The 25,721-nt window shown below is 39.4% G+C and overlaps 2 protein-coding genes across 2 annotated transcripts; both read right to left on the bottom strand.

Annotated features, from left to right (window-relative positions):
- Positions 1-11,819: 11,819 nt before the first annotated feature.
- On the bottom strand, positions 11,820-13,334 carry LOC132637497 (uncharacterized). Its single transcript, XM_060354577.1, has 2 exons — positions 12,396-13,334; positions 11,820-12,257 (listed from the first exon to the last, which is right to left on the bottom strand). Exons 1-2 carry the CDS (start codon positions 13,332-13,334, stop codon positions 11,820-11,822), a joined length of 1,377 nt encoding a protein of 458 aa, XP_060210560.1.
- A 3,030-nt stretch (positions 13,335-16,364) lies between these two features.
- On the bottom strand, positions 16,365-19,771 carry LOC132636028 (polygalacturonase-like). The gene is made up of 4 exons (XM_060352685.1): positions 19,245-19,771; positions 18,151-18,440; positions 17,332-17,560; positions 16,365-16,743 (listed from the first exon to the last, which is right to left on the bottom strand). Exons 1-4 carry the CDS (start codon positions 19,698-19,700, stop codon positions 16,525-16,527), a joined length of 1,194 nt encoding a protein of 397 aa, XP_060208668.1. The 5' UTR covers positions 19,701-19,771; the 3' UTR covers positions 16,365-16,524.
- Positions 19,772-25,721: the final 5,950 nt, after the last annotated feature.

Raw genomic sequence — 25,721 nt, 5'->3', positions numbered from 1 at the left:
TGGAAATCCTTTCAAGAAGGTTTGGGAACTCAAGTGAGACTCAGCATAACATTTTATCCACAGACCGATGCGCAAGCTGAACGCACTATTCAGACCCTGGAAGATATGTTGCGGGCATGTGTATTGGATTTCGGAGGTAATTGGGATGATTATTTGCCACTTATTGAGTTTGCCTATAACAACAATTATCATTCCAACATCCAGATGGCTCCGTATGAAGCTCTGTATGAAAGGAAATGTAGGTCGCCAATTGGATGTTTTGAAGTCGGAGAGACACAACTGAAAAGACCAGCATTGATTCAGCAAGTGATGGAAAAGGTCAAGCTCATCCGAGACCGGTTGTTGACAGCTCAAAGTCGCCAAAAATCTTATGTGGACAATCGCCGACGGAACTTGGAATTCCAAATCAATGATTGGGTGTTCTTAAAAGTGTCGCCGATGAAAGGTGTAATGAGATTCGGTAAGAAGGGTAAGCTCAAACCCCGGTATTTTGGGCCTTATAAGATTGTACGCAAGGTGGGCCAAGTGGCTTATGAACAAGATTTACCTCCGGAACTGGAACCAGTCCATCCAATTTTCCATGTGTCGATGCTCCGTAAGAGTGTTGGAGATCCCTCCAGAATCATACCGGTAGATGATGTCCAGATCTCTAAGAAGTTAGCTTATGAAGAGGTACCCATTGCTATACTAGATAGGCAGGTGCGGAGACTCAGAAACGAAGAGGTAGCCTCAGTTAAGGTCTTGTGAAGAAACAATAATAAAGAGGAAATGACTTAGGAAGCAGAAGAAGACTTGAAGTCTAGATATCCGCACTTATTTCCACCCCCGGAAGAGATTCAAGATGAAACGCCATTGTCGTAAGGTATGTAATGCTTTTGGTCATGTGTGGCCATGTTTTCTTGTTGTTGTTGTTGTAGCCCAACGAGGCGATGTTATTTTAGGTTGTTATGACAGGATGGTAGTGCCATATTACAAGGGAAACTCTGTTGAAATTTTTGTGGAATTTCCGAGAATTTAACATTCGAGGATGGATGTTCTTAAGGGGGGAGAGTGTTACACCCCAAAATTTCGGGTTGTTGTGCGGTGAATAGACTAATGCAAGTTAAGGTGTACGCGATGACCCTACAAGTAAGAAGAGATACTTAATGATTCTAATTAAGATTCCAAAGACATTTGACGCAAGAGAAGAAAGTTCGTTGAAGAAACTGAAGTATAAGTTGTGTTTGAGAAAGGTCTCGCAGGTTATCGATTTAAGGATTAATTAGTAATGTCTTGAGGGGAGGTTATAAGGCTCCTAAGATGGCTAATGATATATTAAACAAGTGCTGAGAAGGTTCTATAAGGATTAGAGATCAAATGAATCCACGAGAACAATGTCGAGAAAATGTGAGTTGTGCGACCACTTATACGGTCTGTATAACTTTATACGGCCGTATAAGGGTCAGTATAATGGTCACAGTGAGGAGTAAGTCTTGGTGAGATTATACAGTGACTTATATGGACCGTATAAAATTATACAGACCGTATAAGTGTCCGTATAACAGTTACAGTATGGGTTTCCGTTGTTGATGCAATTCTACGGTCACTTATACGGACCGATAAGATTATAAGGACCGTATAAGTGTCCGTATAAATCATGTCGGGTCAGATTTAATAATTTATATATACATGAGACCCAAGTTCTTATTTTTCATTTTTCGCCTTTTCCACACTTCATGAGACCTCTAGAATATTCTATACACCTTATTAACATAAATTTAAGAGAGATCAAAGAGTTATCATCAAGAACCAAGAGAATCAAGTGTAGAGAAGATCATTAGGGTTTGTGAAAGCCAAGGTTCCCTTTGGAATTGAAGTTGGGGTTGTCCCAAGTGGCGTGTCTTCATCCAAAGATCATTCCTACATAATCAAAGGTGAGTTTTACACTTATTTCATGTTATTAAATGTATTGAGTGGTTGCAGGACTTGGATTGGAGAAAAAAGTAGAACATGAGCTCAAATATGGAAATAATGGTATTTTTAGTAGTAAATTAATTTGAGTCATGATTCTTAGTATAAGATGAGTATAATATCGTTATGAATGATGCTAATGACGTTAAGGAAGTGTTATGTGAAGAACGGATATGATGTTGTATTGTACTCATAATTATGGATCGTTTGAAGGGGAATTTGAGAAGTGAACAATATTTAACTTGAGAAATCTATTGCTTATGATATTATGAGTGTCGCTATTGATGTTTGGGAGTTGTTATATTATATGGAGAAAGTTGTCGAAACAAAGGAAACGCTGTCCAATTTTCATTAGCTCTTAGACGCCTTAGCTTAGCCTTAAGCATGGTTCTATGATAATGATGATGATAATGATGCTTTCATGAGTTTGATGATCCTATCTTTATGATTTCATTGATGTTACTTCTTGCTTTTGTCTCACCTCATGGTATTAGTTCTTCCAAGGTGAGGCATAGCGATGATGATTATTCCATAATGCAATCGGAGGTTCATTACCTTACGTCACTCTAATAGAGTTATAGCTTTTACTTAAGCTCTAATGCATGCTTCATATTATGTATATGTAAGATTACACCGCGCCTATTTGGCCGGGCAGTCACCACTACAATGGGCGTAGTGGGCAGCTATGGTGATGATTACACCGTGCCTATATGGTCGGGCAGACACCACTAGTGGGCTGCTTGAGATGCTTACCCCGGACGCGGGCTAATTATGATCACACCGTACCTATATGGCCTGGCAGTTTATATATATGTATGCATGATATGATGTTTTTCTTGTTAGCATGCATGATTCCGCCTTAAGAGGCAATCAGTTACAGGTTATCTCTTCATCTCATATTCTCTTACTTCTTTATTATGTTGATATACATGCCTTACCTACTCAGTACATTGTTCGTACTAATGTCCTTTCTTTTATGGACGCTGTTTTCATGCCCACAGGTAGACAGGGAGACGGCACAGACGCTTAGGAGCTTACTCAGCAAATTTGCAGGAGCACTCCACTACTCCGGAGTTGCCACTTCTTGGTATATTCTTCTGTGCACATATTTGGGACATGGCGGGGTCCTGTCCCGTCCTTATGATTTCGGTACTCTAGTTAGAGGCTTGTAGATACTTATGTGTGGGTTGTAGGTGCTAGATGATTCCTTCGTTGTATATTCTGTACATCATTTTTGCGGCCTTATGGGCCTATGTATGCACACATGTTTTGGGAGATATTTGGGGATTGTTTCATGATAAGTCTTGCGTTGAGAAAGATGTATGTCAAGGTTATGTATGATAGATCGCATTATGAGTGGTGCTCGGTAATCATATCCGGGTACATCTTGGAGACACTAACTTGGGGTCCTGACACTAACTTGGAGACATGCTCTCCAAAGGGAGGCAGAAACAGTGTTAAATTTTCTAAAGGGGATTATATGTGAAGGTCAAGAGATGTTACCTAATTGTGTGATACTTGTTTGGGTCCTAAAAGTTTGCACCAAGGTTGGAGCTGCAAAAATTAGCATGGCTATGTTTGTTTCCATAAGAACAAAGCATGGCATTGAGCTAGGAAAGAGTGCAACAGAAAATTTGTGTCAGCTTGTTTCAATGGATACTGGAAGCAATGTTATTCCTTCAAATGTATATGCGACTATTGTAAGATGGGTGGAATATTATCTCATGAAGAAATGTTTTACCCCGAAATACGGATAACAATTAGATTTGTAAGTGGTGAATAGGATATGTGGCTGAACTTAATCTTTTGGTAAATATGAATTTTAAATGAATATTTATTCGATTATATATATGTATATGTGCATATATAAAGTATATAATAAGCAGATGCTATGTGTTAAATGTGCTAAATAATGATAATGAGATAGATTGAAAGTGTCAAACGATATATAAGATTGACTCAGTTTTGGACGAACACCACGAATTTAGACCAAAATGCTTGAAGAGAACTTTAATATTTCAGATGGTTACAATGTTGTGATATGAGAAAAAAGCTAACCCTTTAAAAGGGGGAGGGGTTGCCCTCTATTTATAGGTATTCCTAATGGGCCTTTAGTACATTACCAAAAAGCCTTTCTAAACAAACCCTAAAAAAGATAAGGTTGATCTGTACGGTCTGACACTCGTACGGTTGTCAGTACAAATGGGGAATGGTTTTACGACGCGTGGCAGCCTCACAACCGATTATCCGGACCAACGGACACGCACATTCGGGCTCAGATAATCAGGACTAACAGACATGCTTATTTTGGCTCGGATCAGCTGTGTCCAGTACAACACCCTAGTGTGGAGCAAGATCGAACGGATTTGTGCCCATTTGAACCTGTCTTTTGCTCCAGTCTTACCAGTAACAAATTAACTCAATTTTTACCGTATACAGATAGTCCCCACGCTTTCTAGATCGTAGTTTCACTGGAGTGGCGGAAAGTGGAAAAGTCTCAAATCGGTGGTCTCATCCATAAGTTCGTTCTTATCTTCAAAATAGGCGGGAACCGCAACGTCACCTCACGTCATTTCCTTCTGACTTCGGCCACGTGTCCCATTCCGAGTGGCCAACTTCGAAAACCGCCTCAAGCCACATCGCGTCAAATCACATCTCATTAATTTTCGGACACGTGTCGTCTCCCGATTGGTTGGCTTCGGTAACCACCACGGTAAAATTTCTATATAAGAGTTACGCCTGCATTTTTTCCTTTCATTTTTCACTTTCAACTCTTTTTATCTTCGTTTCTTTGCTTAAACAGCCCCGTTACCACGAATCTTGTTATCCTAAATCACCAAACCTTCAAATCTTCATTCATTTAAGCCAAACCTTTATATCTTCAAATATTCAAGTTCATATATTCATCTCAGCCTTCAAGTCTTCATCTGAATCTTCAAATCTTCGAATCTTCATACCAACTTCTTCATAAATACATACTTGGCCAAAAAATGTCAACGAACACCAACTCTGCTTCCCAAAATGTATCCTCGACTTCATCTCCGGGTACCGCGCCTGCTCCCAAACCCGGAGGTAAGACACTTCCTCAACCGACCACGAACATAATACCAGCGAAGCCAAACTATAACCACGAATTTGCAGTCAAAAAGGCAGTGCAAGCATCGGACAGGGGTTTCGACGTGATACGTTATCCTTCATCAATTAAAGAAGATCGCCTCTCTTGGGTTCAGTCCGAGTGTGGATGGGACAAACGTCCAGTGCAGGTGATTGCCCCCGGTGATGACGAATCCATCACCGATTATAAGGAAGGATTTCTGTACATTTATACGTACCTATTCACTCTCAAGCTCGACCCTCCTATTGATCCGGTCATTCTCGAGATGTGTCAAACGTATAATGTGTGCCTTGCCCAAATTGGGCCGATTATCTGGAGGATCGTGGCCTGCCTTCGTCTATTGGCAAATAACGCCAATAAATAGTTCACGTTGGCATACTTCATTTGGCTGTATTGCCTGAGGATCTTTCGCGGGGGTTTGATAAAGGTCTCCAAATGAGGCCAAAACCCGATCCTTTCCTGTCTCAACGAGGATAGAGACCGAGGATGGCTTGAACGTTTCGTCCGGGTTAGGACGGTGGATATTATCCTGGCGGAGTATATGCCTTTCCCAGAAAAGTGAAATGAAAAATGTGAGTCCCTCAAACGTGTTTTCTTTGCACGTATCCAAGCCCTTTTTCTAATTCTCTTTTTTAACTTGTTCGAAATTTGCAGCCGAGGCATGGATCCCTTTTGTAATCCGAAATTTCCCCGAGTGGGTTGAGGCAATCATCAGCCAGCACTTACACGAAGAACAGACATAGGCAGATTTATCTTGGTACCGGTGGTTGTGCAGAACCATGGTAACCTTTTCTTGAACTTGATGCTTAACATTTCTATTTGTTTCGCCTTCTCTTTCTTTAACTATTCGATGCCTAGGTTTGGGCAAAGGTTCTGTGGAACCACGACCTATACCAACGGATGACTCTATGACACTGGGTTCAGACTTTGATACGGCAGGATCATCCCGGCTTATTGCCACAGCCGAAAAGAGGCAAAGAAAACCCTCGACCAGGGGTCAGAAGAAAAAGAAGAGGTCGAGAAGTGATGTTCGGACCCTGAGGGATGAAACCGAGCCTGACACTGTGCTTAAAAGAGTTGCGGCGAGTCCTTCCATCGCTACCGTTGCTGAGAAAGAAATTACCATCCCAACCTCGACTACAGGTGGGGAGGATGAGGTTCCTTTTCCTCCGGTAACCGAGTATTTCAAAGCTCCAATTCAACTAAGGTCTATTGAATTTATTGACATTTCAGGTGATCCTTCACCCGAGGCAGCGCCTTTGGTGAAGAATCCTAGAAGGTCTGGTCCAATCTTGGAAACCGAGGCCGCCCAAAGGGTTGAAACGGACCCAGAGATTGAAATTATTGCAGCAACCGACCCGTCATCTAGAGTCAGCCAAGCTACTGAGGCCGAGGTGCCTTCAACTGCTGACACTGCTGAAGCTATGTCGGCTTCTCCTCCTGCTTCTTCTTCGAGATCGAAAATCCTCGATGATATGCTCGCCGGTACCCCTCCTGATACGGCCGAAGTCTCGGGGTTTGGACAACTCTGTATTTCTCGCACCACGAGGGTTTCCAGCTGGTCCACTGAAATAGGTGCGAGGTCAAAACTTGTTGATATTTTCCCAGCCCCTAGTGTAGAACCGAGGACGACTAGGTCGGTTGTGGTCACCGTCCCCGAGGACTGCAGCTTTTTGTCACGTCTCGTGGGGGTTGCAAGTTATTTAAGACCTCTTGTTTCAAATTCAGACAAGGAGAAGATGGAGGGACTCCCATGGCAGTATCTCATAAATGAGGAGATGCATGCGGGCAACTGGGTAAGTGTTCTTATGCATTTCTACAACATCGATGTGCGATTCTCCATTTTTGCTAATCGATTTTATAACTTTATTTGTTTTATATTTGCAAAGCGTTGTGCTCGTGAATGAGGGCTTCATCCGAGCCCAACACGAAGCAGAGGACTTGAAGGGCCGGCTGGATGCTCAGAGCCGGGAAACCAAGAAGTTCAAGCTTCTCTTGCAGGGAAAAGAGGACCAGCTGAACCAGTTAATCGCTTCCCCGAACCTTCAATCCAAGCTGGAGGCAGCTAAAGATGATAAACTCCGCCTAAAGGCCGAACTCGATGATGCGGTTGAAAAGAACCGGCTCCTGAATCAGGATAATACAAACCTTAGCCGAGAGAATGCTAACTTTGCTACCAAACTCGGTGAGTTCGATGCTACTATCGCCCAACTTCAAGGTGAGCTTAACTCGGTCAAGGCTGATGCCGAGAAAGCAATAGAAAATTCCAGGCAGCTTGAAGCCGAGAGAGCCATCGAGAAGGAGAAGCTAAGGGTTTTTGAAGAAAAGGCTAAGACTCGTGCCCGGATCAGTGATGAGCTTAAGAGAGAGCTCGAGGAAGCTATTGCGGCCAATGATCGTCTCCAAATCGAGCTTACATCTGTCAATTCGGTTTGAATCACTCTACTTGACATGAAATTCGAGTTGGAGGAGAAGCAGAAGAAAACTGAGGCCGATCTAAATGAAGCCCTTAATGATATAGTGGCCGTCGAGGCTCGTTCTACGCTCTTGGCTGAGTATGAACGGTGGAAATCTCAGAGGATGACCCTCGAGCACGTTGAACGGGGTATGGAAAATATCCCGGCTGGCACACTTGATGCGAGGATGATCGAGGATAAGGCTAAGAAAGCTCTTGAGGCTAGCTCCGAAGACGATTCCGAGGAGACCTTATTCGAGAACTCGGGTTCATCTCATACCGAGTAGAATAGGGGATGCAGGAGCCTTTTTTTGTTTTTTATCATGTAAAAAATCCTAAGTGTAAAGCTTTGGTTTGCTATGCCATGTATGAAATGCATATTTCCCTTTTCCCATCGTTTTATTTGATCTTTGAATCGGATGTAATTTATGATACTTGTTTTGAACGTTTGCTTCGTAATGAGTGGTCAGGGCTAGGCCCTAAGCTTTTTATCCGAACTGAGCCTTACTTTGTTCAGTTTGTTTTTCGAAGCTTATTGTATTGAGTGGTCGGGGCTTGGCCTTAAGCTGGTAAGCCTATCTTAACTCATCGGTTACGAGCCTTATTTTGCTCGGTTTGTTTTTTGACCGATGACTTATTGAATGATTCGCCCGCAGCGCTTATTTATGCTTTGTGAATTCAGACGTCTCTGAATCACCTCGGGCATTTTCAGTCGAGGTCTTTAATTATTTGACCTTCTTTTGACTGTTTGTTTGTAGTGGACTAGGTCCGGGGCATTTTGTACTGTTTATTTGCCCTTTTGTCAATCTTGTGACAGTAGTCCCTATTCGAGGCTATTAGTAGAGTTGTGTTCGACTTACTGTGACATTGTTGCCTTTGTCCATTGTTTGAAAATAGTCCCCGGTAGGGGGTTATTAAATAAGAAAACATATCCAAGACATACTTTTCAACAATACTATTTCATATCGTAAGTATTTGCACACAATTTAAAGATTTTATATGATCCCTTCTGTTCTTGCCGTAGCAAATACTATTCGGGCACGATTCATTTGATTGTTTGGCCCTAACATTGAAACCTAGTACGGAAGGCTCGGGTATATAGAAAAAACAAAAATTGTTCGGGTCTTGACTTTATTAAAGTGAGTTCTTCTTCGATCTTGGTGGGGGTATAGTAGTCCCCTAGTGTTTGTTCGAGAAGTATGAACGGGGAAACACTATCCATTCCCCGGTGTTTATTTGGTCTCGGACTTTCGGGCGCTTGGCCTCATCTTCATCGGGTAACACGCTGTACTTGTTGCCTTGTTAAAAACCTTGCCGGAAAACCCACTTCGGGATGAAACCAGGCTAAGGAAAATAGTGCAACATGTGTTTTCAGACCTAGTTCTAATACCTTCGGGATTTATCTCGACATGACTTCTCAGCAATAATATTTCTTCAAATGAGCCACGTTCCAGTTGTTGTGTAGTCGGTGGCCGTCTATGGTTTCCAACTGATACGACCCCTTGCCCGTTATTCCGGTTACCTTATACGGCCCTTCCCAGTTTGGGCCCAATTTTCCATCATCGGGGTTCTTAGTGTGCAGGGTAATTTTTCGAAGTACTAAGTCCCCAACTTAGAAATGTCGAACGTTTGTCCTTCGGTTATAGTACCTCTCCATTCGCTGCTTTTGTGCTGCTAAACGGACTATCGCATTTTCGTGTAGTTCGTCTGTTAAGTCAAGTTTTACGGCCATAGCCTCTTCATTTGACCCATTAGTGGCGTACCGAAACCGTAGACTCGGTTCGCCAACTTCTACTGGGATTAGAGTCTCAGCCCCGTATACTAATGAAAATGGCGTTTCTCCTGTGCTTGACTTTGACGTTGTTCTATAGGCCCGTAATACCTCTGGTAGCACTTCCTTCCATTCGTGCTTTGACGTCTCTAACCGTTTCCTTAAATTTTGAATTATGGTTTTGTTCATGGATTCTACCTGTCCGTTTGCACTCGGGTGATACGGAGTTGACATAATCTTTTTGATCTTCAAGCCTTCGAGGAAGTTATTTACTTTATTGCCAATAAACTGAGGATCGTTATCACAAGTTATCTCGGCCGGGATGCCTAATCGACAAATGATATGATCCCATATGAAGTTAATAACCTCATTCTCTCTAACTTTCTCAAAAGCCTGCGCTTCAACCCATTTTGAAAAGTAATCAGTTATAAATAAGATGAAGCGAGCTTTACCTAAGGCCCATGGCAGAGGACCGACAATATTCATTCCCCACTTCATAAATGGCCGAAGGGACAAGACCGGGTGCAGTAACTCCCCCGGGTGATGTATCATTGGCGCATGCTTTTGGCACCCATCAAATTTACGGACAAAGCTTTTCGTGTCCTTCCTTATCTGGTTCCAATAGTACCCGGCTCTGATGATCTTCCGAACCAAAGTTTCGGCACCGGAGTGGTTACCGCGGGTTCCGTCGTGGACTTCTTTCATCACATAATCCGTTTCTCTGGGTCCCAAGAATTTAACCAGGGGACCGAAAAAAGACCGGCGATATACCTGATCATCCACCAAACAGAATCAGACCGCTTTGGTTCGAAGAAACCTTGATTCTTTTGGGTTATTTGGGAGTTTTCTATCGTGCAAGTAGTCGAGGTATTTGTTGCACCAGTCCCATGTCAGACCCATTGCATTTATCTCGGTATGACCATTTTCCACTGCCGAGTTCATTAATTGGACGATCGTGCCAGAATTGAACTCGACAGCTTCAACCGAGAAGCCTAAGTTGGCTAATGCATCTGCCTCATTGTTCAACTCCCTCAGTATATGTTGCATAGTCCATTATTTAAATCGATGCAATATCACTTGGGTTTTTTCTAAGTACCTTTGCATTCGCTCATCCTTGACCTCGAAGACGTCATTGACTTGGTTCAAGACCAGGAGAGAATCACATTTTGCTTCGATCACTTTGGCCCCCAAACTCTGAGCCAATTCTAAACTTGCAATCATAGCGTCATACTCGACTTCACTGTTAGTCAATTTTATAGTTCTGATTGATTGTCTAATGACGGGGCCTTAAGAACAATGCGTAACTCGGAACCTTTCAGGTTTAATGCCCCGTCTGTATGTACAGACCAAATATCCGAAGCCTTTCCCGAGGTTAACAAAAGCTCTTTTTCTACCTCGGGAATCATGGCGGGGGTAAAGTCTGCTACAAAATCGGCTAAGATTTGAGATTTAATAGTTGTTCTAGGATTATACTCGATATCATATCCGCTAATCTCTACGGCCTATTTGGTCAATCAACCTAATAACTCCGGTTTATGCATGACATTTTTTAGCGGGTGAGTAGTTACTACACATATGGGATGGCATTGAAAGTAAGGTTTTAGCTTTCTCGAAGCATGTACAAATACCAAAGCTAACTTTTCGAGGTGCGGATAATGGGTCTCCGCATCTCCTAAGGTCCTACTCACTTAATAGATTAGAAATTGCATACTTGCTTCCTCTCGAACCAGAACGCCGCTTACCACCACCTCGGATACTGCTAAGTATAGAAATAGCTGTTCATCTGCCTTCAACGTGTGTAGCAAGGGCGGGCTGGTCAGGTACCGTTTCAAATCTTGCAAGGCCTTTTGGCATTTCGGTGTCCAAACGAAGTCATTCTTCTTTCTTAGCAAGGAGAAGAAACGGTGGCTCTTATATGATGACCTCGAGATGAACCGGCTCAAAGCTGCTATCCTCCTGGTTAGTCTTTGTACTGCTTTGACATTGTTTACCACTTCGATGTCCTCAATGGCTTTGATTTTGTCCGAGTTAATTTCAATCCCTCGGTTTGATACCATGAAACCCAAAAATTTGCTCGATCGGACACCGAAGGCACACTTCTCCGGGTTCAGCTTCATGTTGTATTTGTGAAGTACATCAAAGGTATCCTCATCCTTTACGAAGGAATGTTTTGACTCGGCCATTGGTCTCCTTTTCTGCTTCACCAGGCTGAATTTCCTATCGAGGCTGAGCTTATGAGTTGTTACTTCCGCCTGTATGTCTATATGGGACCACGTAAAACAATCGACATTAGCTTGAAGAAATTTAATTAACTTGTTCCTGAGCTCCGAGGTTAACCCTGTGCCCGGGTATACCTTTCTATCCAGTAGATGCACGAACAAAATGATTTGCTCCAGCTCCTCCACGGTAGATTTGATTGCATCCGAGTCATCTGGTAATACAAACAATCTAGGCACGCTGAAATCGTCCTCTTCACCAGCCGGGTCCGTTTCCTTCTGCACCGCTTTCGAACCCGTATTCTTTAATTGCTATTCGGTGTCCTTGACTTTGATTGATTCATCATTTCTTTGATCCGGTTTCTTTGGAAAGAGGTGTGCTTTCTCGACCGCGAACATTTCCCTTGCTGCGGGTTGTTCGGCTCGGATAGTTTTTATCCCTTCCGGGGTTGGGAACTTCAGCAACTGATGTAGTGTCGATGGTACTGCTCTCATGCTATGAATACATGGTCTGCCGAGCAAAGCATTATACTTCATATCTCCCTCGATGACGTAGAACACTGTCTGCTGTATGGTTCCGTCAATGTTGACCGATAAAGAAATTTCACCCTTCGTAGTCTCACTTGCCATAGTGAACCCGCTGAGTACCCGAGCTACCGGGATAATCTGGTCTAGTAACTTCAATTGCTCCACCACTCTCAATCGGATAATGTCGGCTAAACTACCTTGATCAATCAAAATATGTTTAACCTGTGATTTAAAAATAAGGATATAAATTACCAATGCATCATTATGCGGTTGAATGATGCCTTCTGTATCCTCGTTACTGAAGGAGATGGAGCCCTCGGGTACGTAGTCCCGAGTTCGCTTTTCTCATACAATTGAGACCTTCGTTCTTTTCGTCACCGATCCTCGTGGAGCATTCGTTCCCTCTATTATCATATTGATCACATGTTGAGGTTCCACCGGCTCAGCTCGTTTGTGACTTTCCCTTTCTTTGTAATGGCTTTTGGCTCGTTCACTCAGAAATTGTCGAAGGTGGCCATTTTTCAATAAACGAGCCACCTTCTCCCTTAATTGATGACAATCTTCAATTCTGTGCCCATGGGTCTCATGATACTCACACTTCACGTTCGGGTCCCGTTGAACCGGATCGAATCTTAATGGCCTTGGCCACCTAGCCTCCGTGATACGGCCGATAGCCGAGACAAGGTCCGAGATATTGATGTTGAAGTTGTACTCCGGTATCCTCGGTATGTCTTTATTTCTAGTCGAACTGCTGGCGTCACTTCTAAATGACAGGCCTCGACTGTTTGACTGGCGCTCAGCTAGTTTATCGCCCTTACTAGAGAAGTGATTGGGGCCGCTCCTCGATTTATTCGACCTGAAGCTAGGCTTTTCTGATTGAGAATATGGTCGGTACTTTTCCCTCGATGCTCTTGTCTCCGGTTCATAATTTTTTCTCGATCTCTCAGAGTTTTTGCTCATATTTATATGTCCCGGGAGAAGTTCGACCTGATCATCCTCTACCCAAATCTTAAATTTGTACCTGTTATGGACATCTGCCCAGGTTACAGCCTCGTACTCCAATAAGTTATCCTTCAATTTAAATGAGGTAGTCGATCTTCGGGGATTAAGTCCCTTAGTGAAAGCTTGCGCTGCCCATTCCTCCAGAACCGGTGGCAGTTCCATTCGTTCCCTTTGGAAGCGATTTACAAATTCACGTAGTAGTTCATCATCTCTTTGAGCGATTCTAAAGATATCCGCCTTTCTGGCTTGCACCGTTTTGGCTCCGGCATGAGCTTTGATAAACGCATCTGCGAGCATTTCGAAAGAAGTGATAGAATTCTCGGGCAGGTGGTCATACCAAGTTAACGCCCATTTCGAGAGTGTTTCTCTGAAGTTTTTCAACAACACCGACTCAATTTCATCTTCTTCAACATCGTTGCCTTTTATGGCACAAGGGTACGAAGTAACATGTTTCTGCTGGTCCGTTGTACCATCGTATTTCAGAATATCGGCATCTTGAACCTCTTTGGGATTAGCTTCGGTGCTGCACTCGGAGGGAAAGGCCTTTGAATATATCTCTTTGAATCCGGTCCTTTCAAAATCGGTGGAGCTCCCCGGATCTGGTCAACTCGAGAGTTATTTGTTTCCACTCTCTTCTCAGTTTAATCAAGCCATTTTGGAAAAGTCTCGAGCATCTTCAAAACCTCGGTAGACGAACCGCCTCCGGATCAGTTATTCTCGACTATTCATGCTTCCTCCCGCCTTGGTTCGGTGACCCCTTTTGGCCTTGTCGGAGCTACCTTATCGTCTTTGCTCTGAAGCTGAGCTATGGCAATCCCCTATTCAGCTATAGCGGTCCCTTGTTCCTGCAATATTTCAAATATTAAACGTAAGTTAATCTCATCCGAAATATCCGATGTTTTCCGGCCTTAAGCCCGAGACAAAGTAATTAAGTTATGAGTATTCAAAGGATCGGTGGCCGGAAGGGTGGCATTCTCCTAATTGACGGTATTCTACCGGTTGAGGACTTCTCTCGAGTTGACAGCATTTGGGTTGGCCGGATCCGCAGGTGGGTTTCGTAACCCGCTATTGTTCTCCTTTTCAGCTACTATCTCGTTGTTGGTCACATGACCAGAGTGATCGCTGCTTGCAATTTCGTACGTTTTTTGTGAAAATCCGCAAATTCTTCAATCAACAGGTGAAAAAAGAAGTAGCAAAGATTAAACCACCACTATTATCCTAAGCCCACGGTGGGTGCCAAACTGTTTACCCCGAAATACGGATAACAATTAGTTTTGTAAGTGGTGAATAGGATATGTGGATGAACTTAATCTTTTGGTAAATATGAATTCTAAATGAATATTTATACGATTATATTTATGTATATGTGCATATATAAAGTATATAACAAGCGGATGATATGTGTTAAATGTGCTAAATAATGACAATGAGATAGATTGAAAGTGCCAAACTATATATAAGATTGGCTCGGTTTTGGACGAACACCACGAATTCGGACCAAAATGCTTGAAGAGAACTTTAATATTTCAGATGGTTACAATGTTGTGATATGAGAAAAACGCTAACCCTCTAAAGGGGGAGGGGGGTGTTTGCCCTCTATTTATAGGTATTCCTAATGTGCCTTTAGTACACTACCAAAAAGCCTTTCTAAACAAACCCTAAAAAAGATAAGGCTGATCCGTACAGTCTGACACCCATACGGTTGTCAGCACAAATGGCGGAACGGTTTTACGACGCATTGCAGCCTCACAACCGATTATCCAGACCAATGGACACGCACATTCGGGCTCAGATTATCTGGACTAACGAACACGCTTATTTTGGCTCAGATCTGCTGTGTCCGGACAACACCCTGGTGTGGAGCAAGATCAAACGGATTTGTGCCCATTTGAACCTGTCTTTTGCTCCGGTCTTACCAGTAGCAAATTAACCCGGTTTTTACCGTATACATAAATATGTTGCAGCAAGAAGTGGACAGGATCCAACAGGAAAATGCTATTATTTTTGTAATGCAACCTTGGTTCGAAAACAAACTTTTATATTTGGAGTCTCTTCACAGTTTTCATTTGATCCCGGTGGAATTAACACCCTTGAGGACAAGGGTGTTGTTTACTGGGGAGTACTGATACGAGTTAGAAAAACAGTAGCTGTGGGAAGTAGTACTTTTATGCTTCCGGAAGTGTAAATGGAGGTTGAGTTAGTTATTTGCCTATCAGTTACTAGTTTTAGAGCCCGTTTGGATTGACTTATAAGTTGCCTATAAGCTGTTTTCAACTTTTTTGAGTGTTTGGCTGGCCAGCTTAAAGCCATTTTGTGCATAAAATAAGCCCAAAAAAATAATTGGGCCATTTTGGCTTAGCTTATCTAAAGCAGCTTATAAGCTGAAAACAGCTTATAAGCCAAAAAAAAAAAAAAAAGTTAGCCTACCCCAATTTTTTTTTTTTTTTTTTGGCTTATAAGCTGTTTCCAACTTATAAGCTGCTTATTTTAAGCCCATCCAAACATGCTCTTATATTTGAGTCCAATAAGTAGTTATTTTAATTCCCCTTAAGTTTCTTTTATTTTCCTTTGACCCCTAGGTCTTATTTCCCCTATATGTATGGAGTTTGCCATTTACAGAGGCTATTAATGAAAACCCATTTTAGTTCTCTCTGAGTATAGCTTAGCTTAATCTTGGTTAGCTTCTTCTTCCTTGAAATTCAGAATTTGTATCATAATATTATGTCTTTTTAGTATATTTTATTTGTTCTTGATTTATCATCGTTCAAGGTTTGCAATTGTTAAGCTTCCGCATGATGTCCTGTTATTTCGATCCCAACACTTTTTTGACACATGAATTATCTTAATTCATGAATTGGGAAGGTTAATGTATTAGTCTCAGATACATGCATTATTTTATTCATGAATTAGGAAAGATGAAAATTATTCATGAACTAGGAAAGATAAAAAGAATTTCTAGAATTAAATTAGATGTATGTATTAGTCTAAGTTCATGCTAGAAGAATTAATTTTTAAAAATACATAAGTATTGTTAAATTTTATGTAAGTCAAGTAGGTGGAAGAATATATTCTCTACTTGTATTTAAATAGAATGATTGATTATATATGTTAGTCAAGTTAGTGGATCAAAGAAGCTTCTAGAAAGAATTTCAGTTATATCGATTGAGATTGCTTCTCCAGTTCTCCTCCCCTATTTTCCAACAAACAGAACTACATCATCCTGTGCTTTTATTAGTTACGTATATTATTTTTCATTGTGTAAGCAGTATACATGACTAATTATACACTACCACCAAACTTCACCAACATAAAGAAAATTTTAAAAGATTCATTTTAAATCTGGTCCTGGTTAAATATATAACTGCATTTCCGAGATTACATTCTGCATTAATATAGTGTCTACCTTGCTTATAAGCAAATATAAAATCATTATCCAAAGCCACGATATTCTAGTACAGATGTTGATTTAATCCCTATATTCTATAACTTATAAGCAACTATTAGGTTTTTGAAAACCCGAAGCTCTTCCTCCAGCATTAGCACAAGAAGCTTCAGCTGGTTGATCTCTATAGCTAAGATTTACATCTTCAAGGGATATGCCACTGCATGGATATTTCTTGCTACACTCAAATTTCACTGCAACTTCTGTAGCCGATGTACCGTGTATGTCTTGATACTTTATGTCACTGATTTTTACACCCGAGCCCTAAATATATTTTAAGAAAATAAAAAACAATATTAGTTTTGTAGGAGAATTAGGTCCTCCAAAGTAAAAAAAAAAAAAAAAAGGATTAATATATACCCCTTCGTTTCAATTTGTTTGTCTAGTTTTGACTTGACACAGAGTTCAAGATAGTGAAACTTTTGATTCTTGTGGTATGACCCGTTTGACCATGAGATTTATTCCCCTTTTTCAGAATTTTTTTTTCCACTTTATTTGAAAATCAGCATTCGGCCATGAAAATTTCAGTATTTGTATTTTGGAAAACACATAAAACCGTTTTTCACTTTCAGTACGTTCAAACAACCAAATATGCTTTGCAAAAACTATAACCAAACACAACTCCATCTTCAACTTCAACTTACAAAATTCCAAATAAACTGAAAAATATTTGGTTCTATGGCCGAAATGTTTTGATTTTGTAGTCTTAAATATGCCATGTGAAAAGTTGGAATTAGAGTGTTGCCAAAAAGAAAAGATGCATTCTTTTTTAAATGGAATAAAAATGTAGACAAATAAATTAAAACAGAGGGATATTTCTTTTGCCTGAATTTATTTGCTTGTATCAGTTACCTGGTGAGGGCAATTTTCATTGTTAGGGCAGTAATTTTGGTCAATGATGATAGGGTTTTGAACGTTAGACATAACTATATGCTGGAAGATAATATTTTTGACAAATCCATTGCTTGATCTTGCCCATGTTTTTACTCTCAATCCATTTTGTGTTCCTGTGAAAGTGACAGTTTTAACTGTAACATCTTGAACTCCAGGCTCCTGTAATTCCCAGCCTAAACTCCCAATGCTGCACCAATATTGTTAATTTATATAAGGCAAGATAATTAGATGAAGTAAATAAACAAGTACGAGACATCCTTACAGAGCAAAAATAGCCTAACTTTAGTTGTAATTAAGTTGACTTTGTTACTACATTTTCTCCGGGGAAAATAATGAATCAACTAGATTTCCTATGGTTGGTTGAACCTTTCAACAAAATAAGTTTTTCCTATGATTTCCTATGGTTGGTTGAACCTCTGACAAAATCTTTGAACAAAATAAGTTTAACAAAAATATGTTTGATTCTTTAATGAGACATAGAAAGTATCAATACTCCCTCCATTCCAATTTATGTGAAGGTATTACTATTTGAGAAATCAATTTTTTTTTTTTTTTTACTATAGTTTTCTCAAACTTTTTTGTACAATTTTGAATCATTAGCTCTATTGACTTATAACTTTTCGTGTGGTTTTCAAATATGCAAATTATATTTAAAAACATTTGAAAAATCTATACCCAAATCTTAGTCAAAATTAAGTGTTCTCGTACTACGAATCCCTCACATAAATTGGGATAGAGGAAGTAATTAAATTGAAAATAAATTTTTTTTCTTGAAACCTTATTCCATGGCCGGGGCCACATGCTATGTTTTCGATCCACAAGTTGGAGGTGCCGGGGCCAATTGAGATACAATCATCTCCGGTGCCAATACGGGAGTTCATAATGGTAACTCTAGATGAATATTGAACGTGAATTCCGTCGGTGTTGGGACTGTTTCCTGGAGCAGACACCTTTACTCCTTGTAGCTTCACATTATCACAATTATCTACCAATATGTGGAACATTTGGCTATTTTTTGATGTTAATCCACTGATATCTATGTTGCTCGAGTTGGAAAAAGTAAGTCCCTGCACCACCAAACAAGTTTTTTTTCATGCTTTCAATAAAATTCCTTATTAGCAAAAAAACAAAAAATAAATGCAAATGCATATTAGTTAAAACTTAATTCCATCTTCTCTCTCTCTCTTTTTTTTTTTTTTTTTTGTGGTTAATTTGCATTATGAAGGAAGAAGACCGTTTATTTCAACATAGTTTAAACTGCTCAAAGTCATTTATCCACGTAAATACTAAATAAAAAAGCTTGTAGTGTTTCATTCTTTGTTAACTAGTACTCCCCCTCCCAAAAAAATTGTCTTAGTTTGACTTTGCACAGAGTTTAAGAAATAAAGTAATACTTTTGAAATGTGTGGTCCAAAACAAGTCTTCGATATTTGTGTAGCTATAAATCATTTGAGAAAATTAAGTTGTTTCTAAATATAGAAATGTGTCAATCTTTTTGGGACAAACTAATAAGGAAAGTAAGACAATCTTTTTGGGACGGAGGGAGTAGTATATACTTTCCATAAAAAAACCACTTTTGATATACTATTAAATCAAATCAGGAATATTAATCATACAATTTTTCCTTGAGGTTCTTACCAGAGGTTTGGAAACTAATGTAACTGAATTGAGTGAAAATTTAATATATTTGTTTTGTGTATGTGTGGTGAACTTCCATCTTTCATAGTTTAGAAGAAGAAGGCCATTTATTTCAAGTTTAGTTGAAACTGCCCATCCCTACTTAGTACCCACGTAAATAATAAATAACCAAACTTGGAGTGTTTCATTCTTCTCAAATTATTTTTTCGTGAATTATATACTTTTAATCATACCATTGGTCCTTGAGGACAATTGTTGCCAGAGTTTTTGCAAGCCCATAGACTAGAGCCTTGTCCATCTAAGGTTCCTCCGATGATAGAAACTCCATTAACTCTGTCGAATTTGATCCAATTTTCTTTATTCCCAATTATACTATAATCCGATGGAGCTAATATAGCGCCATCAATACGTAAAGTAATAGCCTTGCTCTTGCATTTTTCACCCTGGAAATATGCATTTTTAAGCATGTAATTTCCTTTGGGCACGTAAATGGTGGCCGGGCTAGTAGATGCACATGCTGCACTCCATGCACTCAAAAATGCTTTGGATGAATCGATTTTTCCATTCGATTTCGCTCCATAGTTTTGGATATTGTATATTGCATTTGCAGCAATGGAAGAGTTGAAGAACAAGAAGAAGATTGTGAAAAAAAGTGGAAGATTTTTTACTAAGAAACTCATTTTGATCATTATAATCAGCTAGTTACTTTTTCAAGAAGTCAAAAGGCTGATAAAATGTTAATTGGAAGGTGATGTGTGGAATTGGAGTGGATTTCAGGGGAATTTATAGACTTTGAATTAGTGATATATCAGTCTTTCAGATAAATCTCACAGTTATACGTTCATGTATTGCAAAGTAATCTGTAAAAGAAAAAGAAAATTAGGAGAGAATGTTGAATTCATTAAGCGCTGACGTGAGTTAGGTTTTGAATATGGATCATTTGGTCGTGTTGAGGAAGACTTTAGGTTCAAAATCCAACATTAAAATCTCGATAACCAATTGGATTTCTTCATGTTTAACCGAAATGTTAGTTACATGAAGATCTTTTAACAGAACGCATATATATATCATTAATTTAAAAAAATCATTATTTAATTATTATTCCCTTGCGTGACAAAGTTTGAATCAATATAGAGTTTTAAAAAGCTGAACACTTATGAAGCTATCCTTTGATTTATGTTGCTATCTATTGTTCTTGGGTACTATTTTGTTGTAGTTACTGTTCCTTTTTATTTTTTGGGCCCTTTTTGACCTGCTTTGTTTTTTGAGCCAAGAAACAACCTCTCTACCTCTCAAGGTAGGGGTAAGGTCTGCGAAAACTCTATCCTCCTCAGACTCCACTTGTGAGATTATACTGGGCATGTTGTTGCTAAACACTTTTGAAACTTATTCTCCAAAATATGTCATACTAGCTTGTTTGGCTATGAACTGTTAAAACTTGTGATTTTAAATATGTCATAACATTTGTGTATTAATAAAAATTTCTCATTAAGGGTAAAACTGAAAGTGTAATGTTAATTCAAACTTTTTAAAAGTATGTTATACTTTGGAACGAAATACAAAAGAAAAATGTGTCATATAAATCAAAACGAGGAACGTATATATTTATTAAGTAGTTAACTATAAGAAGTTCAACAAAAGTTCAACTACATGAAATTCAATTATATATGTGGTTAGGAGTATCCTTTTCAAGGAGTATTTCTTGGAATTTTATAAGAACCTTCAAATCATACTCACCATTTTCTTTTACGAAGTCGTTTATCCACTTCCTACATTATAGTTAGGTATTAGAAGCTGGTAGCTCCTACTCTAAAGTCTAAACACTTTAGTTTTTAAACCTCATAAATTTTTCGATACAAACGATATTGTAATTTCAATATTTTTTCTTAAAAAGAAACCTTAAAATCTTTTGTTGTTGTCCTTTTTCAGAAAAGTAGTTAAACTTACTTCCGGACTGGTAATCTGTCAATATCATAAACTGAATACTAAAATGTAATTTTCTATATTGAAGCATTTAATATAGAATATGAAGGAGAAAGATAGGGCAAGAATTTACATGGGGGTCTTTTTTAAGGACTATTATTTGATTAATTTTTTCCCCTTTAATAAAAGTGGTAAAAAATAAAGGCGCTTGCTTAAGTTGTCCTCCTCCTCCTACTTATGTTGCTGCTTTCTTCTCCTCCTCTTTCTTGTTCTTGCAATAAATTATGAGTACACATCTAAAATTAAAAAGAAATGTGATACGTGTGTAGAAAATGTTAGGATACTTTGTTATATAAATTGGGAATTGGATTGCTCTTTCCCACATTGGTGGTGAAAGGATTCTCTAAAGGCCTTACAACTCGTTGTCCTTTTATATACTTTGATATGATACACACATTCCTAAATCCTAAGTACGTGTGAGTAAATATATTATATATTTAAACACTTGGTTTTAGGCACCGGTCAGATCCTAAATTAACTATTTTATTTCGCTAACAGAAAATTGGTTTATTTGAATTAAATAAACAAACAAATCTATTTATAAAATAAGATGTCTTTTCTAAAAAATCTGATGGTTGTCTATATAAACAAGGATTCCCAACTAAGTAGTATAGAAAAAGTTACAAATATATTTTGATTTTATTGTATCCTGAGGAGAATCATTTGCATTTTCCCAAAATCAGTATACAAGCGAAAACTCTTTAAGGACAGTCAATTCTTCACGCCTAAAAGTTGTTTTTTGTTTTATTCTCTGTTAATTTTTTTTTTCCAGAAACTTAAGGACTTATTATTTTATATGTGATTGGAATTGAGCGGGAAATGTTCCATTGAGATTTGTTTTTCTATTTCCTGATGATTTTGATTGGTTGGGTTGAAGAAAATTGAAAAAACATGTCATTATGGGATTTATTGAGCTTGAACAAAATTTATTGAAGAAAGACAAAGTGGATCTATTACTTTTTGAAGGTTTGAGTACTTGAATCTAACAATTAAAAATCATAAAGATTAGAATTAGAATACTGAATATTAAATTTGGAGTTGATTAGACCAATTTGATCAACTTTAACAGAAAAATGTGTTGGTGAAATTTCTGCACAATAAGTTAATATGATGTCACACCTCTAATCTGGGGTGGAATATGATTGACACCCAACTTGTACTACCTGTCGAGTGAACCCTGTTCTAATGGCTATTAATAAACTTAGCATAATAATAAATTTTGTTAAAGTCTGTAATTAATATAGTCTACAAAACTACTTTACGTCCCTAACGTAAAACATGTCTGAAAGCTTTCCCATTGAAAAGTCATGAGCATCTAAGGACGGAAAACAAAATACATAGTTTATGGAGCATTTCTCGGGAATAATAAAAATATTTTCTAAAATAGCGTAAGCTAAAAAAATATTACTCCTTAGCTCCTCTCAATTTAAGTGTCTTAGTTTGTCTGGGTACGGAATTTAAGAAACAATGAGAGAATCTTGTAGTCTTAGATTAAAGATGTGTATAGCTCTTTAAACCTTGTGGTCTTAAATTTGCTATGTAAATTTGAAATTGAAAAACTTACTAAATATAGAAAGAGGCGGCACTCTTTTTTAGACAGACTAAAAAGGAAGTAAAACACTTAAATTGGGACGGAGAGAATAGCTGCTGCTGGGAAAAATCAACAGAGCTCACCAACTAGATCTATGAACCCCTGGCGGTAGCCACAAACTTCGTCATCAGCGACCAAACGCTCGTCACACGACGTAACATGCCAAAATGGGCTAAAGTACCTATTAAGGATAACCAGTAAGTCTTGTTGACAACTTCCTAAGTGAAGGAACAAGAGTTTTCTGGCTAATTAAATATACTGACGAGTAATAAAATGATGTAGGCAATTCATATATTTAACACTGAAATTTGAAAATTAAAACTAAATCTAAAATCTGAGCTATAACTTGAAACTGATTTATCTCATATTATATGTTCGGAAAAGTTACAACAATAATGGTCATACATACGTGCAACTAGGTCACGTACGGGGAATGTTAGCCTATCTCCCAAACAAATAATAGTAGTCCGCAATTTAAATAACCCAAAAAGTGTCAAAAGGCACCAAAATACTCCATTAAAAAAAAAAAAGTAACCAAAGTGCCTTTTGCACACTAAATTAGTGCGCAACTGTCACGCACCAAAGCCCACCCTAGACGTGACCGGATCCGACGCCATGAACAACATCAGAAGAACCTAAACAATGCAACAATAACACTTGAACCCGCCAGGTTCAATATTCGCCTCCAACAGTTTATAAAATAAATGTAACAAATCAAGAATATATGAATTAAATCAGCGAAAGTCTTTATAATTTAAATAATTCAACCAAAACATGATACTGTGCCTGAAAGAGTTAAACAACAACTCTTCTTCTACCCACATTCGAACGTATACCAAGGAGCTTCTAAGAATAAGGAATAAATGTCTAACTCATCGGGACGTAGCCCGGAAACTAACATAAATAAATTGAATTAAATAAATAGGGTGTCCCACGAATGAATGTGTGGGCTCACCCAATCAGCAGCAACTGCAAGTCCTTCCTAAACGCCCGGAGTAGCAAGAACCTGCTTTTCACCGTTACCTAACATACCATCAAAAACAACAATTGTATGCCTGAGTACTTCGTACTCAGTGAGTGCCTCGGGGATAACAAGTAATATGAAATTAAAGTACAATAATACATAAAGAAATCAGTCCTAAAAATCATGTGAAACCAATGTAAGAACAATTATTCAATTTGTGTATCTCGATAAGAACTATCAAAACCGATTATAAGGCCTCTTGTCAAGGTACAACTTCAAATATGCCTTTCAATTGATCATAATTAACAACAACAAATCCATGAGAAAATAAGAATATCACACATGCCAATACAGGCCCAAGAATCAAGCACATCGAAGGTTTGACCGTAGAGGTTCCCTTGTCATAGCGCACCACACCGGAATATGAAATTCTCGGTGGATATCCTTCGATAAAAGATTACATAATTAATATTACATGTTAATGATTAACTAAAAATGCGTAAAACAGATACGACACCTCCATGAATCCTGCCCCTTCATCTGGGGCCCTTCGAGCTAGAGGTACTTTATCTACAGCAGCAGCATAGGTACCAGCTAGTATGGGATTTGGATGTAGATCCCACCCGCTCGGTCCGTCCTAGGCTTATGGAGCAAGCATGGGATATTTTAGCAGCTCGGCCCCCGCATCCTGGTGTCTTAGAGATACTATATCAGGGTGGTATCTACCGTTATGTCGCTACAGGTCGTGTACAGCATGACAGTGCTCTTGTGACGGCCATGATTGAGCGATGGCGACCGGAGACCCATACATTTTATCTCTGCACTGGTGAGGCCACCATCACCCTTCAGGACGTGGAGGTCCTTTACGTTCTCCAGGTCAATAGACGAGCTTTAGTTATTCAGGAGCCCCAGCAGATGTCGTCGTATCGGCAGGAGTTGACTAGGCTCACTGGTTTCGTGCCTCAGGAGGGTCATATATAGAGACAGAGTCGGTTGTTGATGCATCTCCTCTTCGATCATTTGCACCTTATAGACATGCAGCATCCGATTACAGAGGACACACCTCAGGTTGATGTTGACCGACCTGCTCGTCTGTACCTTCTCGCTATATTCGGGGGCACCTGTTCCCGAACACATCGGGTTCGCATGTGAGCTTGAGGTATTTGTCCTTTCTGGAGCATCTGGGCGAGTTGGGGTGCTGCTGTTCTGGCTTTTATGTATTGCGGATTCTGTCGAGCGTTTGTGGGCGCAAGGTCTGCTGTCGCTGCATTTTGCCCGCTCCTCCAGGTACTCTATTTAAGTGTATGTAATTTTATTCTAAATATAGCTTTTCGAAACGATGACTAACAAAATATTTTTTTAATGACCCTTTCAGATATGGGTGTGGACTAGGATGAGGCCTTTTCAGCCCATAGCTGCTGACCCTGCGCTCGACTACATTGATGAGGCGATGCCATAAGCGTAGAGATGGATAAGAGGAGGCGTTATCCAAGATATGGATACGCACCACAGTATTCTTTCGTTCAGGGATCAGCTGGATCGTATGACGTCGGACACGATAAGTTTTTTTGATTTAACATTAGCATGTTATTATTATTATTTTTTACTATTTTAGTCTTTTATTGTTTACTAATTCAATTATTTTTACAGGCATTTATATGGACGCCGTATGATCAGATTTTGGATCAGCTACTGACGTTTTGTATGGCTGGTGAGCCCTCGTGGAGGTCGCGGTATCTGTTGATACAAATAGACATCGTTGAGGATCACGCGACCGACCGCGTCTTACGACAGTTCGACTATGTACAGGATTTACCTGAGCAGGCCGCTTGGAAGCACGACCATTATACGCGGGACGAGCATATGACCGTCACTGATGCATGGCGGGCCATTATGTAGCTCTAGGTCCACAGTTGGAATCAGAGGGTAGAGACGCTAGCAGTGGTTGGACATGCCTCTCTGGTCCAGACGTACATGCAATAGTACACGCGGATCACTCGCAGCTTGATGGTCGAGGATATGCAGCTCTCGTAGGACAGTATGAGGCGTTCGTAAGTTTTATTAGTCTTAAACTTAATTAATCGTTTTATGTATTAAGTTACAAATTTATTCAATCATTAATATTTGCAAACAAATACAGCTATGGACCGCACAGAGGATGCGCTGGGAGAG

Source organism: Lycium barbarum, chromosome 4 (genome assembly GCF_019175385.1).
Source record: "Lycium barbarum isolate Lr01 chromosome 4, ASM1917538v2, whole genome shotgun sequence".
In the NCBI taxonomy this organism is placed as follows: Eukaryota; Viridiplantae; Streptophyta; class Magnoliopsida; order Solanales; family Solanaceae; genus Lycium; species Lycium barbarum.
This window is presented reverse-complemented; position numbering and strand designations above follow the sequence as displayed.

Excerpts from the sequence above, each read along its gene's own strand:
- LOC132637497 (XM_060354577.1), bottom strand. The coding sequence starts at position 13,334 with ATGCTCGCAGATGCGTTTATCAAAGCTCATGCCGGAGCCAAAACGGTG. Across the intron at positions 12,258-12,395 it reads CGGTGACGAAAAGAACGAAG|GTTAAACATATTTTGATTGA; the intron begins GTCTCAATTGTA and ends TTTAAATCACAG.
- LOC132636028 (XM_060352685.1), bottom strand. The coding sequence starts at position 19,700 with ATGATCAAAATGAGTTTCTTAGTAAAAAATCTTCCACTTTTTTTCACA. Across the intron at positions 18,441-19,244 it reads ATTGTCCTCAAGGACCAATG|GGACTTACTTTTTCCAACTC; the intron begins GTATGATTAAAA and ends TTGGTGGTGCAG. Across the intron at positions 16,744-17,331 it reads ATGAAAATTGCCCTCACCAG|GGCTCGGGTGTAAAAATCAG; the intron begins GTAACTGATACA and ends AAATATATTTAG.